This window comes from Conger conger, chromosome 3 (genome assembly GCF_963514075.1).
Source record: "Conger conger chromosome 3, fConCon1.1, whole genome shotgun sequence".
Lineage (NCBI taxonomy): Eukaryota > Metazoa > Chordata > Actinopteri > Anguilliformes > Congridae > Conger > Conger conger.
In genome coordinates this window covers 39735594-39752202 of record NC_083762.1, presented here as the reverse complement: position 1 = coordinate 39752202, position 16609 = coordinate 39735594, and the positions used below count along the sequence as shown (strand labels likewise).

At 39.5% G+C, this 16609-nt stretch overlaps 1 protein-coding gene across 1 annotated transcript in view; it reads right to left on the bottom strand.

Moving 5' to 3' along the window:
• LOC133123472 (potassium voltage-gated channel subfamily H member 7-like) overlaps positions 1-16609 on the bottom strand; it is a 99424-nt gene that overhangs the window by 60395 nt on the left and 22420 nt on the right. Inside the window, exon 3 of the mRNA XM_061233938.1 lies at positions 2126-2281. Within this exon, the coding sequence (XP_061089922.1) occupies positions 2126-2281 (156 nt within the window). The remainder of the gene's footprint in view (positions 1-2125; positions 2282-16609) is intronic.

The following is a 16609-nucleotide window of genomic DNA, read 5'->3' as shown; positions in this document are numbered from 1 at the left end:
CTCCCTCTCTCGTTCCCGAACCCGGTTATATATGCGGATAGCCGCATATATAATCACTAATGACTACCAGGTGAAGGTAATAAAGCACCCCCCTGGTGGCCACAGCCGGTACTCCCTCCCAACCCTGACACAACATGGCCAAATATGAGCATTCTGCATTGTTTTTTCGAAGCTATGTCGAGGCAGTTTTCCAAAAAGGACATTTGGAGACTCCAAAAGGACACATGTAAACACAATTATATCATGGGTCTTATGACGTGTGAAATACTTTTATTTTGCTTACTAAAGTATACAACAGTTTGTACCCTGCCTGTCATCTTCCTTTTGCCATCTTCCTCTTCCTGCCCGTCATTTACCTTCCAGGCTTGTTCCTTATTTATAAGCCGACTGAGTAATAATACAATATTTTGAGTATGTGGATGATCACTGATATAAAACGGGGTCACGTGATTTAAATGCTCTCCATTGTGGAGCCAAAGGTGTTTTCACGGTCTTCCTCAGAAATATTCACTCAATAATACTCGAGAGGCTAGAGAGACGAGAGATTCTTGGAAGTCCCTCAAAGGAACCGCACTATTTAGATGTAGGCATCGCAAATTTGTTGTAGAGCGTCAACCATTTTGGCTATAAAATCAGAAGAACAGGTTTGAAGCATAACAGTATTGAAAATGCTTAATGCATAATGTTTCATTATGTAGGCAAAAAAAATGCCAAAAACGTTTCCAAACTATACATCATTGGAAACGTAATGTCATTTGCTGAAATGTCATTACTTCAATACCATACCACTAGCCAGTTCTAGTTATATTGTATTCTTTGCTCATGGATGGGGATCATGCCTTTACTGTGCAAATGGATTACCGATACTGGGTGCGTACGAGCACGATAATGTAACTTTCGGTTTTTTAGAGAACCAAATTGAATTTCCTGGAACTAGTCAACTGCGTGCGCAAGTTTAATATTAATTGTTTCATATTGGAACTCAATTTGGGTATGTGTGTCGGGAAAAACCAGCATAATTGTTACATTTTTCAGTTCTTACTCAATTACTCCAAGGTAACGTCATCATTCATTTGTGGTCAATTTAACCACAAAGAGCATAACCATGTCTACTTGAATAAGATATCACAACTAGTTCGTGTGCAATTTAAACAAATGTATAAGTTGTCCGATGTTACAATTGTGAAGTATTTGTGTGATATTTGTAACAGAGGTGCAGCACAATTGTAAGAACGAAAATACAATACAAATACAATACTTGTTACAAAAAAGCTCAAAAGAGCATATCCTGCATGGATGTTTAAACCAGCAACCAATTCGAAATGCCATTTATTTTCTTGCCTGGTGAAACTGAGCAGAAAAGACGATCAGAAAGCACTTCATGAGAGGATCATCAGGCAACCTCAGTAAAGCTTTGAAAAGTATTTGAATCCAAAACAATTACATATTCTGTATCACTCCAAAGGCAATCAGAAGCCTAGAATCATGACAAGGTACAAAATCTTTCTTATACCCGCACAAAGGAAACACTTGAATACACCTGACTATTCAGGAACAGCTGAGCAGCCTACTGTCCAATTACTTCCGGTCCTGCACAATGGGGGGGGGGTTATGTAAAAAAGTGGTTGTGATTCCCACATGCATCACCTGATATGCATGCAAATACTCTCAAATTAAAGGGGACACTCTGCATCCACTGTACTGGACTACAGCGGCAAAAGACCCGAAATTGCACCAACTATCCAAATACATAGAAACTGCATTGAAGGTGCAAAAGGCTTAATAAATCTGGCCATATTTTGAGTTAAACAGCACAGTGATCAACTGGGTTAGGTAGTGACAAGGGAACTGTGCTTGTACAGTGGCCAGTAGGTTTCAGACTTATGGTTCTCAACCTGATTACTTTGTAAACACTGTAAGCAATGGAAGATGCTCTGGTTAAGGCTGCCAGCTAATCCAATGAATAATGTAATAGAATGCAGACAGCAGGCAAAACAAGAGGATCTCTATTGCTGGCTGGTGCAACAGGGTATGCTTATGGGAATGTTGTAATGTGAAATGCATGTAGCTCAGATCCCAAGGCCCACACAATGAGAAAGGATAGGAAAACCAGTTTGCTACTCACTGTGGTTAGATTTGGCAGGGGATGCATGGTTAAGCCTCTCTAAAGAGTCGATGCTTCCTTCATCCAGAACGTAATCGAAATTTAGAATGAACATCATCACCACACCTTCTTGATTCTTCACAGGGATTATGTGAGTGTTGCACAAAAAATCAGATCCTGAAAGAAATGGATATCAGTCTTAAATTGCAGCCTATACAGTCTGACATATTTGGACAATAGATTCTGACAAATTTAGACTATTCAGTCTAAATTTGAATGCACCCATATATTGTTTAACATTTTAGTTTAATAATAGCTTGTGATGCCTATAACCAAGCATATTCATCACATTTTATCATATTTCACATAAAATATGTTTTTGTGCTTGTACAATATGTACATCTGCATTAGGTATACTGTCAATGAAAAGGAAGAGCAATTTTCAGAAGTGAATCAGTTGAAATCTCTTCATATGGCTTTGTTGCAAAAAAGAATGTCTTCACTACCAGTGGTCCACATATGTAATTTTTGTTTTCATCAAGAATTCCCACTCAATAATGACATTATAGTTTATTATTAGAATATGCTCTTAACTTTCTTCACTGCATTTGCAAAAGTAAGTATAATAGTAATAATAATGTTGGTAATTACTAGCTACCAAAATCATGTCTTGTATTCATTTTGAATTGATGAATATTCAAAATGTTAAGCTTGCATACCATTACTGCTTAATTACACTTGTAAATGTGCCACATTAATTATTTCGGGAAACTTGCTTCCCGAAGTAGACAGATCACACGGAACCAAATGGCCAGGTGCTGTGTCTAGTGATGCTGGGAGAGTGGTTGGACAAGAGGTTGAACTAGGCCAGGATGACCCAATTCCAGTGTGCATGCTCAGCACATTTAAAGTGTGTGCATGCCCTTGAAGTCTGTGTGCTACGCAACATAATGAAGTTGCTAGAGGATGCTGAGACACTGCGGCCCTTTTTTCCTCTCACGCAGCATGGCTCTTGTACGAGCCGGTATGGGCTTAACGGAAGTGTAACTTATGCTGACCTGATTTATAGGCCTGGAGAGAAGGCAGGATTTGCTGAGTTCCATCATGGGCGCAGTTACGCTACGGTGCCCTGATGCTGCTGTCCATGTGGCCGTGTCACGGGCCTGTTGGTACGGGCTGGGCTTTCCTGTAATCTGAGCTGTGGCTCTCGATGTCTCTCCGGGTCCTCGTTTCCAGTGAGTGAATCCACTAAATAAAACCTGGCTGTGTCCCAGTTGTCTGTAGCTTGTTCAGAGAGCGGGCCTAGGCCACGTCATAAACCATCTATGATGGTTCACAGTAGCAGACACAATTAACCTCACCTCACCGTGGGTGAGGAGGGTTTCGGTTTGCTAGGACTCTTTAAGTACTTACAACAATCAAACAACCAGAAGAATGTACGACTAGACAGATGACCTGTCTACCTATAACATTATCCGAGGAAATCCAGGAGGGATTCTTTGTCAGTCAGAAGATGGACAGGGTTTCTGCTGTCCTGACTGCAGTGGCTCATTCCACCACCACAGAGAAGATGTGTTTGGTAGCCATATATGGACTGACAATCTTGAAGAAATAACAGAACTGTGCCTCTAGATGCCTGATAGGCTAGCACAAAGGTTTAGAATTTGATATACATTGGGCTGCAGATTGTTGGCACCCTTCATAAAAATTGAGAAAAAAGACTGCATATAGTAAACAATATGGATAATGATCTATTTTCAATATGTTCAAACATATGGGAAAACTATATTGTTTTATTTCAATACATTTAATCTCATGCTTCAATGTTTCTTATTTAGTAATCATGTTTTCCCTAACAATTCTTGTATGTAAAATCAAACTAAGTGAAATTGGCAATACAATTGTACTTTAATTTAGCTAATCTCAGTCTAAGTAGGAGTATACGTGTCATTCCATCACTTTCTGTTTCACTAGAGTATAAAAGGTAACAAGCATGCAAAATCCCTTCAGCATGGGAAAAAAACGGTCAATTCAGCAGATACAGATGGTAATCAACCATCATAAGTTAGGTAATGGGTACAAAAAAAACATAAACGGTTAAACAAACTGTACCACTTAACACTGTAAGGACAATAATAAAAAAGTGTAAAACATATGGAATGGTTGCAAACTTGCCTGGAAGAGGATGCAAGTGCATATTATCCCCACGGACAGTGAGGAATATAGTGAGGGAGGCCATAAGTAACCCAAGGACAGTGGTTTACAATTGCAGAGATTGGTTGTGTAGGTGGTGAGGAAGGAGTGGATTCTCTGATTGTTGCACAAGAGGAATCTGCACACCCGACAGGGACTGTTTGTTGTCAAGGATTCCTGGCACATTAAGAGGGTGACACTGAGGTGCCAGTACAAGTGAAAGTGCTCAGTAGTTGTTAAGTGATTAAACATGTCATATATTACTACATATTATTTATTATAGATACGAACAACCATTCCCATGAGGCAAATATTCATCATGCGTATGTCCTTTAAGCTCCAGCAAAGCTTATACAACAGGGGGTTTGGGCTGTAAAAAACCATGGGAATTTATGTGTAATGCACCATTGGGCTTTAGGAGCAATGCATATGGGACTTTATGTATAACGCACAATGGGATATTGCATGCAGTCAGATTGCAGCTGTCTTTCCATAAAATATTGTAATGGAATGCATTCTTACTACAGTTTCTCACATCAGATAAGAACTTTCTCCAGAGGGCACTGCATAATGACGGCACTACAAATTCCTTTTAAAATGTCATGAAAAACTCTAACATCCACTTGTCTCAAACATATTAATTAGAACTCCATTCAATAAGAAACAGCAGAAATCATACAATGCAGAATCCAGGCGTGCCTTTGCGGCAGAAATGAACACAGAACGAACATGCCCAGTGACACTGCTTTTCTGAGGGAGGAAAATGCATGTATATATCATGAGCCTTTGCTGAAGGGCTTCAGATTCACCCACATACTGAGCTCGGAAACCTGCTGTCCAAACAAAACTATTTATAGCTTGTGGACGAAAACCCCAAAAGGCATCTGGGCCCCCTGATAACAAGCCCTGTATCTATCAACAAAATAACAATAACACTATGGGAAAAAATATTTTCTGGGGCTAAATAAATCACAAGAAAAAGAGTCACAAGAATGTGCTAGGCTAAGCATTGCTCTGGCCTTAGTAGTACATCAGTGTCGGTTATATTAGATTGCATTATAAATTTCATGAGCACACAGAAAAAAATGGGTCATTCTTCCCAGATGTATTTATTACAGGACAGAATAGAGAATAATGCAAGGATAAGCGGTTTTGAATTTCTTTATTTTTGTCATGGTGAGATCCAGTGTAAGAGAGTTTAATGAAGCACTAAGGCCACCTCACCAACAGAGCATCAAGTTTCCCTGCTTAATCTCCCAGTACAGCTGAAACCGTTAAATCCCAATATAGGGTAACAACCCTTTTGGTTTGACTATTCTATATATCCAGACAAAGGGCCTCATTTATCAAACGTGAGCCTAATGAATTAGACTGTAAATCATTTAGAAATACTTTCACACAAATAATGTGGGATTTATTAAAGTTTTTGTATGTTAGTTTGTTAATAGGACCGAAACAGATTTCACTTGTGCTCGGACCCAAGGGCGTAGGTTTCATTTTAACATTGGGTACACAACCACATACCCACTCAGATATTAGTTGTCTAACATTATATTATTACTGCTATAACTGTTGGGGGTGGTACACACACACACACACACACACATACACAGTGGGATCCAGAATTATTGTCACCCTTTATAAAAATGGATAAATGAGGCTGCATATAATAAACAACATGGATAATGATCTATATGTTATGTTCAAATATATTGGAAAACTATGTACTTTTATTCCAAATAGACAAATCTCATATTTCAATGTTTTTTTTCATAATCGATTTCTGAAAACAACAGGTGCCAAAATGATGTCATCCACAATTTTAATTTAAACTGCACACAAAAAAGATTAAGCTCATCCAATTTAGCAGATATTAATATTTAGGACCGGACTAAATTGTTATACATATTTTGGCAGCTGGCTCAATGGAAATATAGGCTACCTCAGGAAGCACACCACATTGAGTCCTACTTAGCCAACCAACATGTTATTCAATAGGCTTCTAAGCCTTTAGAGCAGCAAATTATTATTTTTTTGGCTTTGGCACTCACCCTGCCTATCTAGCTACCTCTTAAACTAACCCTTAAGTTAGCTAGATATGATAGCTGGTTACATAACAAAACAAAACAGATTACAATTTAAATTAATCTTAAACTTTCAGAATACTAAGGTTGATTTATTTTGTAATGTAGCCACTGAAGAATCCGAAAAAGGATTTTCAGCTGCTTCTATTACTAGCTAATTTGAAAAAAATGTTTCTGATGGTATGGCTTACTAAACTGAATTGAGCAATTTTCTTTAGAGTGGAAAACAGCCGTTTGGGGTTTGCACATGTTGCGTATGCAACTTTCTCCTTAGTTATTTGAACCTGAACTTGACCCAAATACTTGAACTTGATTTTTAGGCTACTTATCAACGTAGCCTGCCCTACAGACAAAAAATAATAACAACACGTCTTGTTGTTTATTCCGATATCGGATACTTTTATCTTGAGCACATTATGAGATATTATATTAGCAAGGAAAATATGCTAGGAGATAACTAATGTATTTAATGCAGCTTGCATATACAGTACTGGCGCAAACAGCAAGTTCTCTTAACAGCAAGACTGCTTAATGATGTTGGATCTAACCAGTAGACAACATAAGGCTAAGGGTAGATGTAATGAAACAAATGGTAATTATATCTTCACATGTACATTGATATTACATTCATTGCATAGCGTATTACATGTATTATGGCAAGAGAGAAATTGTAGTCTAGTGGAAATTGTAGCAGAGAAATTGTTGCAATTTGTGTCAGTAGGCCGTACTGTAGCTATCTTTTTAACTACCGTTATGTAATTAACGTGATTGTTCAAGTTGCGTTATGCTATTACAGATGGGTGTAGGAAAAATTACAAAATACAGTACCCCTGGGCAGTCTACAATGAGAATAGCAGGAATACAGGGATTAAAAAATGTTTTTAATGAAATACAGGGTGAAATATGGAAAAAATATGGAAAATTGCAATAAACTATTCCAAATTGGCAATGAGCTGCTGACTCTGCTGACACACCCAAAGCAGTGACTCTTCTCCCACTTTGGCGTGCTGTGCGTGTGTCCCTAAATTACCAGAGGTATCTGGATTGTTTGGAAAATGCGATATTACACTACATTATTGGCATTTGGCAGACGCTCTTATCCAGAGCGACGTACAGTTGATTAGACTAAGCAGGAGACAATCCTCCCCTGGAGCAATGCAGGGTTAAGGGCCTTGCTCAAGGGCCCAACGGCTGTGCGGATCTTATTGTGGCTACACTGGGATTAGAACCACTGACCTTGTGTGTCCCAGTCATTTACCTTAACCACTACGGTACAGGCCGCCCAACAGATATCAACAGCACGCCAGCGCGCAACATGGAAAAATATGGCCCTGAGTGTGAGGCCTTTGTACAACTGGCCGCTTGGAAAAAAAAATAATGGGGAAAATGTGGCCAATTAGAAAAGGTTACACGGAGGCAATGGTTTTTGTTGTGCTATTGGTCGCCGATAGTGGGTCGCAGATGACAGCCCTGCTGCCCCTGTGCGTGTCTTTCCTGTACAACGAGAGAGGACCACAATGTATCAGCATCCCCAAATAATTAACATGTTTACAGCAGATACTGTACACCAGGGTAAAATTACTGACACATGCTGGGCCTCCTGTCAATCTCAATTTAATATGTTAGTGAATAAAGATAATTTGACCTTGATCAAGGTATTTCCCTATCTGCCATTGTTGTTTTCCAAGCACATAAAAACAATGAGGACTGCAATCTTTTGTGTGTGCATGGGGATTCCCGAATGTGCCAGTGCTTGCTGTGGCCAGTAGCCCCATAGGGTGACACAAAATGGGTGGCGTGATGGTTGGGTTCATTCAGCCAGGATGTGCATCTCATCTCTCTCGTAGTATGTCTACTAAAGCTACCTACGTATTAAGTGTCTTCCATCACCTCATGTCTACTTGGCTTGTGGCTTTCGGTGTGAAATTAGGCAGTACATGTTTCGGATAGGAGAGTGAGCTTGTAAAACAATCCCATACTCAATGTATACTCTGAGTGAGAAAAACAATGATGCAGTCTGGGAGACATCGATGGCAAGGCAGACTGGATCGGCGACACGAAAGCTAGCTTCAAAAACGTATTTCACGTCGCTGAAAAAACCCAAGACCGTAAGACAGGAATGCCCACGTCCCTCAGTTGTCATCGCGCCTAACGCAACGGTGCTGAGAAGAGGATGACACCTGGGCCTGTCGCCAAAAAAGAAGCGGAGGAAAAATCAGCACGTCAAGAAGAAACTGACGTTCGTTTCTAACGTGAACATGCCTTCTCTCCTTCCTTCCCTGGCTCAGTCCAAAACAAAGGTGGTGGTCTCCCTCATCCCCCCTCATGGGAAGACACCGGACGGGTGATAAACAGGCAAATCAAAAGACCCCCCCGCGTGCCTTAAATGCAAATTATCTCTGGCTGTGTGGTATCTGTGTGAATGGGCGCTGCTCAGAAGGCCTATTAACGGCCCCGCTGTCTCTCTCCCAGCCTGCTAGCAGCAATAATTAGCAGAACTCGCTGTCTAACTAAATATAATGAGCGCTTGTTGGGCTCGATATGCATGGTAGGCTTTAATAGGGCTTTGAAAAGGGACGAAGAAAGTAGAGAAAAAGACAATGCTGTCTTGCCATCCTGTTTCATCTCTAACGTCCCTGTTTGACTTAGTCAGCATTTTGTTGCCTATAGGAATTAGCATGCCTCCCTTCCTGCCCACCCTTAAGCTAGTAAAGTAATGGGTGAATCAATCCTCCATGGTTTAATCTTGACCCGTTTTTTTTGCCTGGCTAGAAAGCGGTCGGAGGTCTACCTAGGTAAACACGCCAGCTTTCCTCCTGTAATATTATGAGAAGACTTCTCTCACTGCTGCTGTCCTTTGAGGTCAAATGATACCAATCTCTGTTCCGGCATTTTAAAGACTGCAAACAAAGGGTAATGCACATACATTAAAAATGTATGCCTTTTAGTTTTCAACGCTTTAGCTGCTCAGCAATTACATCCAGGAATGCCCCCTTTGTGTCTCTTAAGACATCTTTTTTCTGTGGTTAATTATTCAGTGTAAACAGGGTTCTCATATAGGCTGCAGGGTATAGGATGTTTGTAGGCTGGGCCTCTCCAATGAGCAAATTGATGTGTGCTAACCTAGAAAAAGTACAAAGCTCTGTTCTCTAATACCTTGTATAATTAAATATGTCAATGGAATATAATCTACAGTACGGTCGGTACTGCATGAAATATTGTTTCGCAAAATGTCTACATCGGTTGGTCATTGCGAGTGATTGCTCATTTTATAAATAGCCTATCTAATTTACTTATAGGCTCATGCATTGCTGAATGGGTATTCCCAAGTGCTTTTTTGCGTTTGACTGAAACAAGCAATGTCGAAATCAGTCTTTTTTACTGACAGCAGACAGTATAGTTTAAATGTCCAGCAGGTTTTGGATATATGAGAAGCATGTATCCAGTGTCTTGATGAGGTTTGGGTTTAAAACGTCAGTAAGGTTAGACAGTCCACTGAAATAGCACTGGATGTATAGTATTTAAGGCCATGAAAATCTGGATGACTGCGTAGAACCAGTGCGATAGCTTCATTGTATGCTTAGATTTATTTATTCATAATTTTATTCGACACTGAGGACCAGATTTACTAAAGGTCAGTGTTACAGCATTGCAATGTCTATGTTAGATTTACTAAATGGTCGCAATGGGTCATTTGTGGGTATTAGGTCACTCTGCGACTTTTCCTTTGATGCATAGTGAAATGTGATCATGCGTATGTATACCTTGAGCGAATGCACCCCCATGACGGGATTTTTCCACCTGCTATCGGTGTCAATATTCTTTCATTAGCTGGACCACCACGTGTCTTTTTCTCTCGTAAAGTTTTTTCTTTTGTATGCTGCCTAACATCATGCTATCGCTTACATCCGCGAGCCTGCTGTTTGTTTTATTAGCTGTAGGCCTACCTTTATAAGGATACATTTTGTATGCAATGTCACACCAAAGTCGTTTCTCTCCGTTGGCATTGTATTCATATGCTGCAATACATACTGTATTAGGAATACAATGCCAAACGGAGGGTATGGCTCTATATATTGGGCAATAGATATTTCCTGATCTGTCTATTTAAGTTCCCTTTTCTTGTGGTTCCCACACTACATTGCTAAGTGTCCATTTCTAAGCACCGTGCAATCTCGGCTTGTAAGCATGCCACACTATCACAAAATTGCGAATGAGGGTGTTTAATTTATTTAACTGCTTAATTAGTAACAGTCATCTGTCATTAATGTGTCGGTATCTGTGACCACAATCTAGTCGCAATACCGCAAATGTTTTTGCTTTGTGACTGTTTCTTTAGTAAATCTGACCCTAATTGTCTCAAGGGAGAATCATCCATTTCCTTTAGTGCATCCATTTACAAGCACATTTTTAAACTGTTATGTCTGTGCCTGTGCAGTGTCTATTTTATGTCCGTACCGTTGTAGCTGTCAACTGTCATATATTAATATATAGCATATACATTGTTCAATTTTTAAATATCAGACAGGGTGGTTTGAGTATCTCAGAAACTGCTGACCTCCTGGGATTTTCAAGCATAACAGTCTAGAGTTTGCAGAGAATGGTGAGAAAAACTAAAAACATCCAGTGAGCAGCAGTTCTGCAGACAGAAACGCCTTGTTAATGAGAGAGGTCAGAGGAGAATGGCCAGACTGGTCAATGCTGACAGGAAGGCAAATAACCATACATTACAACAGCAGTATGCAGAAGAGCATCTCTGAACTCACAACACATCAAACCTCTAAGTGGATAGGCTACAGCAGCAGAAGACCAATAAGTCTAAAAAATAATTCCAATAAATACCTAATAAAGTGCTCACTGAGTGTATGTGTATATGCCCATTCAGTAATACTAGTAGCCAACAGAACATGATGGTGTTACATCATGTTTTTGGACAGTACACCAGGAATTAAAGTTGCATCAGTAAAAGCATGGTTGTGTGTGGTTCCTTGGCCCGAGGCAGACAGGCACTGCACCAGAAATCTGTTTCAGGGAATTAATTCATCCTTGCCAGATGGATAAAACCATGCAAAAAAATGTTAACAATGGGGGTTCTCTTTATCCCTTCCACTGCTGAATGTCACCTTTATGCAAGTGAATAACAGAGGAAGGCTTAATTTCATTTCCACCATTCTTAGTGCTGTGTGTATACATGAGCACAGTGAATGAAAAATGTTGGTAACATTTAAATATCCTGTGTCTTTTACCTAGAGGGATCCACATTAAATGCCAAAAATATGCAATTTGAACAATCAGACTCTGGGCTGATAAGATTATGAATTGTTTGTATTTGGCACTGCATCCTGGAATCTATTAAATATTTTTTCTGAACATTTTACTAATATAGATAATAAACCGGCCTATAGCCTAGTGGCTAATGTACTTCATTGCAACCTGGAAGGCCCCAGTGTAGCCATTATGAGACTGGTGCTGCTGTTGGGCCCTTTAGAAAGGCCCTTAAGCATTGGCCACTGATAGTCCAACTGTCCCTTTGGATAAAAAGCATCAACTAAATAACTGTTATGTAATAATTAAATATATACACCTACTACAGATTACAGGCGGAAGAGTCAGATCAAGAGCGCAAAATATGTTTTTAAAAGTGTCTTCTCTTTGATACTGGTTTAGGAATTCAGGATTGATTTCTGTATGACTATGCACTGTGCCAATCCCTACAAACAAATTATTCACCAAAGGCTCAAAAAAGATTAGGAAATATCAACGTTCCATATGGTACTGTCACTACGCCTGACACACACATGTGCCTCTACAGACGTCCCAGGTCATTGGCCAGTGAATGAATCATGATTAGCAAAAAAACACAGTTCTACCTTGAATCAGTGGTAGCCATTGTAAATGATGAGAGCAGTTTAATCCAATCTAGTTGATAGTCATTAACAGGAATGGTCAGATATTGGACATATATTCCCCTATATTCTGACCAAACAGAGTATCTCTCAGTTCATTCATCCTATAGGTGACAAATCATCCGGCACATGGAGAGAGCCAGCTTGGCCAAATTGATGCTTAAACTAGAGCAATCTTCACAGACCCAGCACTGCTTACTGAAATGTCAGCGAATTGAACTGGAAAACTGAATGCAAAAACAATTGTGACTGTCCTGGCGAGAGACTGATTAAAATGTCACAAAAACTATTAGGAGTTATGATTATATTCTCCCTCATAATTTTAAACTGTTTTTTTTTCTACTGCAGTGTGTGTAGCTATCCAGGCGTACAGTCTCAGATCTAAAATGTCTTTTATTATAAACAGACAGCGTAAATCCTCCTCTCGTATTCCTTAATTGAGCCCGGGAGACCTGGTGTGTCAGTCAGCCCCTTGAATAATGGTTACCCTGGTATAAAATCCAGCTATGACCAGCTTGAAATACCAGCTACCAGGGGTTTCAAGACATGGCTTGAGCTGGTCAAGCCATGTTGAGCATAGAGCTGGTCTAACTGGTCAACCAGTAACCAGCTGTTTTAAAACCTAGTTTAAACTGTTTATTTTCAGCAGGGCAGCGACCAAGGCTAATGTCTTGCAAACTCAGCTCATCACTGTAGTCTCCTAGTGCCCTGCCTCCCCTTTCTATTGGATCATAGAGTGAGTTCACTGTATTGGACACATGCTTTTCAGATACAACACAGAAATAAAAAAGAAGGGGCTGAGCAGCTTTTTAGAATAATAAATACAAGTAGATACAAGTAGGTATTTGGCAGAAGTGAACACAGACATAGGTTGCCAGTGTAGCATAGTAATTGAGCTTGTTTGTTTTATAATATTTTCAAGGTGAAAATCCTGCATAGATGCTTTAACACTAAAAAAAAATCCGTTCTCAATGGCCTACTTAGTAAATGTTATTTATTGGCTGTGAACAGGGCTTGACATTAACTGCCACCAACTGCCAAAAGCGGGTAAAATTTGGCAGTAGCGTAGGATTTTCTATGAAAAATAATGTTGTTGTTTACAAAAGGCATCTGCAATAATGAAGGCAACTCAAGGTGATACTATATGATACTACATCTCCCTTGAGGACGGGGTACACACTCGCCTTCTCGCCTCCTCAGTCAAGCTGGGAGTATATTTGAGGTGAAATCAGCAGGAATGAAATCACAGCATAACACGTGTACTGTCTGGGCTACTCATTGCTGCTTCAAGCTGTTTGTTTAATGACACTCCATGCTAGTGGAGAGCGTAGTTCAGATTCTACATGTGTGATCAGAAAACAACACAGAAGTGACAACGTTTTCCACACCAAAGACAGAAAACAACAGTGACTTGGTCGAGGAGCATAAACTTGGCACATTGATGATTCATGATGTCAAAGTCACTTTAGTTTTGATGGGAAGGGTGTTTCAAAGACACCCTTCTCTTCAGTTTATTTAGCAGTGCAAAAAATAAGAAAGTAGGCTTGTACAGAGTTGCCTATCTCCATCAGCTATCAAAGACAAGAGAGAGAGGGAGAGAGAGAGGCATCTAAAGATGAAAAGCAGAGTATGCATATTGTACTATCCTGACAATGTGAAAGTTTTTATATAGTGATTTTGGACTGTAATGAGGCGGTTCTTGCCCCTGCACCATGCACTAAAACCTGTTATACCATAGTGCAGGTGAATGCTCGATTCTGATTGGATGCTAGGTGGTGATTCAATTTGGATAATTGTTCAACGTTTGGCAAGTAGTCCAGATCAAGTTTAATCACCATTGTTGGCAAAAAATTATCAACAGCAGACTCAGCCATAGATGGCTAGCTTCTCTATCTTGAGCTAACATAACTAACGTATGTAACCATAGCAGGTGATGTGTCCTGAAATCGCTATTTGTAAACGGATAACAATTCACTAAAAACATTTTCCTTCAGCCAGGTATCACCAGCACAAAATAGAGAACCAGACTATATTGGCTAAACAGTGTGATATAAATTGTGTAATGTGTACCATCATTCCTGTCTTTTAAAAGGGATAGTGGCAATGGTGGTGTGTAGAAAGTGGCAATGGTGGTGTGTACATGCAAAAAATACACTACAACCCTAAAATGGAGGGCTAATATCAAGGGTGTCATTTATGGGTGATAGGAAAGTTCCAACCCCCCTATTAATATAGCATGTTGATGAAGAAAATAATTTAATAGAATAAAGATGGGGATTTCATGTAGTGATTGGGATAAAAGTGTTTTTCCAGTATAATTCACCATAATGATCATTTCACAGCTTTCAAGGGGGCTGTTGGTCCAACTACGTAACCAGACAAGGCGGGTGTTGGTCCAACTACCTAACACGATAATGACACATGCATAATCACTACAACTCATGGAGAATACTTGCATACTGATATCGTGAGCGTATTGCCTGCTAATACATGCATGGTTGTGCTACCACTGCGAGTCCCAATGTTGCATTTTGGGAGGCTGCTCTCTTTTAAAAAAGATTTTTGCAGGTGTGACATTACAATGAGAAAAAAATATAGCTAACTGAATTATTAGAAATAATGATGTACATACATATTCTCTGCTATTTTTCCACTTAAAATACCCCAAACCCCTCTGTATTTCCCCAGCTATTCTGGTAAAGAAGCATAACATAAATTCTAATGGCTGTATCTATCTAACTTAAGCTGGAAAAATATTTTTCAGACAGGAAATAATGTAGAAAAGTCCCATCAATGTTCTTTGCTTGGTTTACTTGACATGGCTGGTATAAAAACATTTAAATTAATGTTTCTGAATGCTTCACATATATTTTATGAAACTACAGTAGTTAGAGAAGAGAGCATTGTAATTTTGCAAGTGTTACATCAGCGATCAGAATGATCAAGCATACAGGCGAGATACAGTATAGACGGTGATGGTTAATTTGACCACTCATGGCCATTTAAGTAAATGTTATATCTTTATTTCCTAATGCAATATTGATATTCATATTATATCAGGATGTTAAATACATATGCTTTATGTTGAATCATGAAGAGGGAGCTACATGGATTTCATGATGGCAGTTTTATTGATTTTCTTGTGACGACAGTCTAATTGACCACTGAAGCAATTTCACTGCCATGTTGTCATGCATCTACCATGACAACATTCAGATAATCTCTCATTTACATTTACATTTTCATTTCAAGTAAAAACAGCTCTCAGTCAAAGTAAAAATGATGGGGCTGTTCAAGAAGTCCCTCTTTGATACCAAAGATTTTATTTTATTATGTACAATTAATTAGGGGCAGTAGGCCTATGTTGCAGTGGACAGCACTGTCACCTCACAACAAGAAGGTCCCAGGTTTGAATCCAGTGAAGAATTTCTGTGCAGTTTTCATGTTCATGTGTGGTTTTCTCCAGGTACTTCAGTTTCCCCCCACAGACCAAATGCCTAACCTTAAATTAACTTTAGGCTAATTGGGGACTAAATCTCTCATGGTGATTGAATGGTGCATGTTCCCTGCAATGGATTGGTGACCTGTCCAGAGTGCATTACTGCCTTGCACCTGATGACAAGGAATAATAAGCAACCCTCACAATCCTAACCATGAAGAAGTGGCTTAGATAATGCATAGAATTAGCCAAAGAAAAAATAATTGCATAGCTGCTAGCAAGGAATACTGTAAAATGTACAGTAACTTGCTGGCAGCAATGTAATTTGCTTAAAAACATTTCACAGTATGCTTACGGCATGCTTAGATACAATTACCCGGTTGTAAATGACCAGTACCTGAACATAGTAAAGACATTGTAAACATACTACAGTGCATCTTACAATAATGTGAAATTTATTACAGCAACTTACAAGCAAATTCTGTACAATTTACAGTATAGTATTATAGTATAGTGAACATATAGACTGGTGTCCTGTATTTTCCTGGGTCTCAGACATGACTGCTCAAAAATCTTTGCGCATCTGATTATAATCCTCCTATCGAGGCTCTCTGGGACATCCGTGGAAAACGTGTGTTACAGAGCCAAGTAAGTAGGCGTCCTGCACTCTGTAATTGGGAATGTAATAAGCCACTGCTGTGGATCACCTTGGCCATCCGCTTGCCTCCTAATCATTGTTCGCCATCCGTCCAACTGAAGCCCTCAGGTTTTACTCACTTCCTTTGATGTCTATCTCCACCTTTTCCAAGTCAACTGAGCAAACGCACGTGAGCACGCAAACTAAGCAGAGTGGCAAACATGGCTTCCATCAAGCTCCACTCTC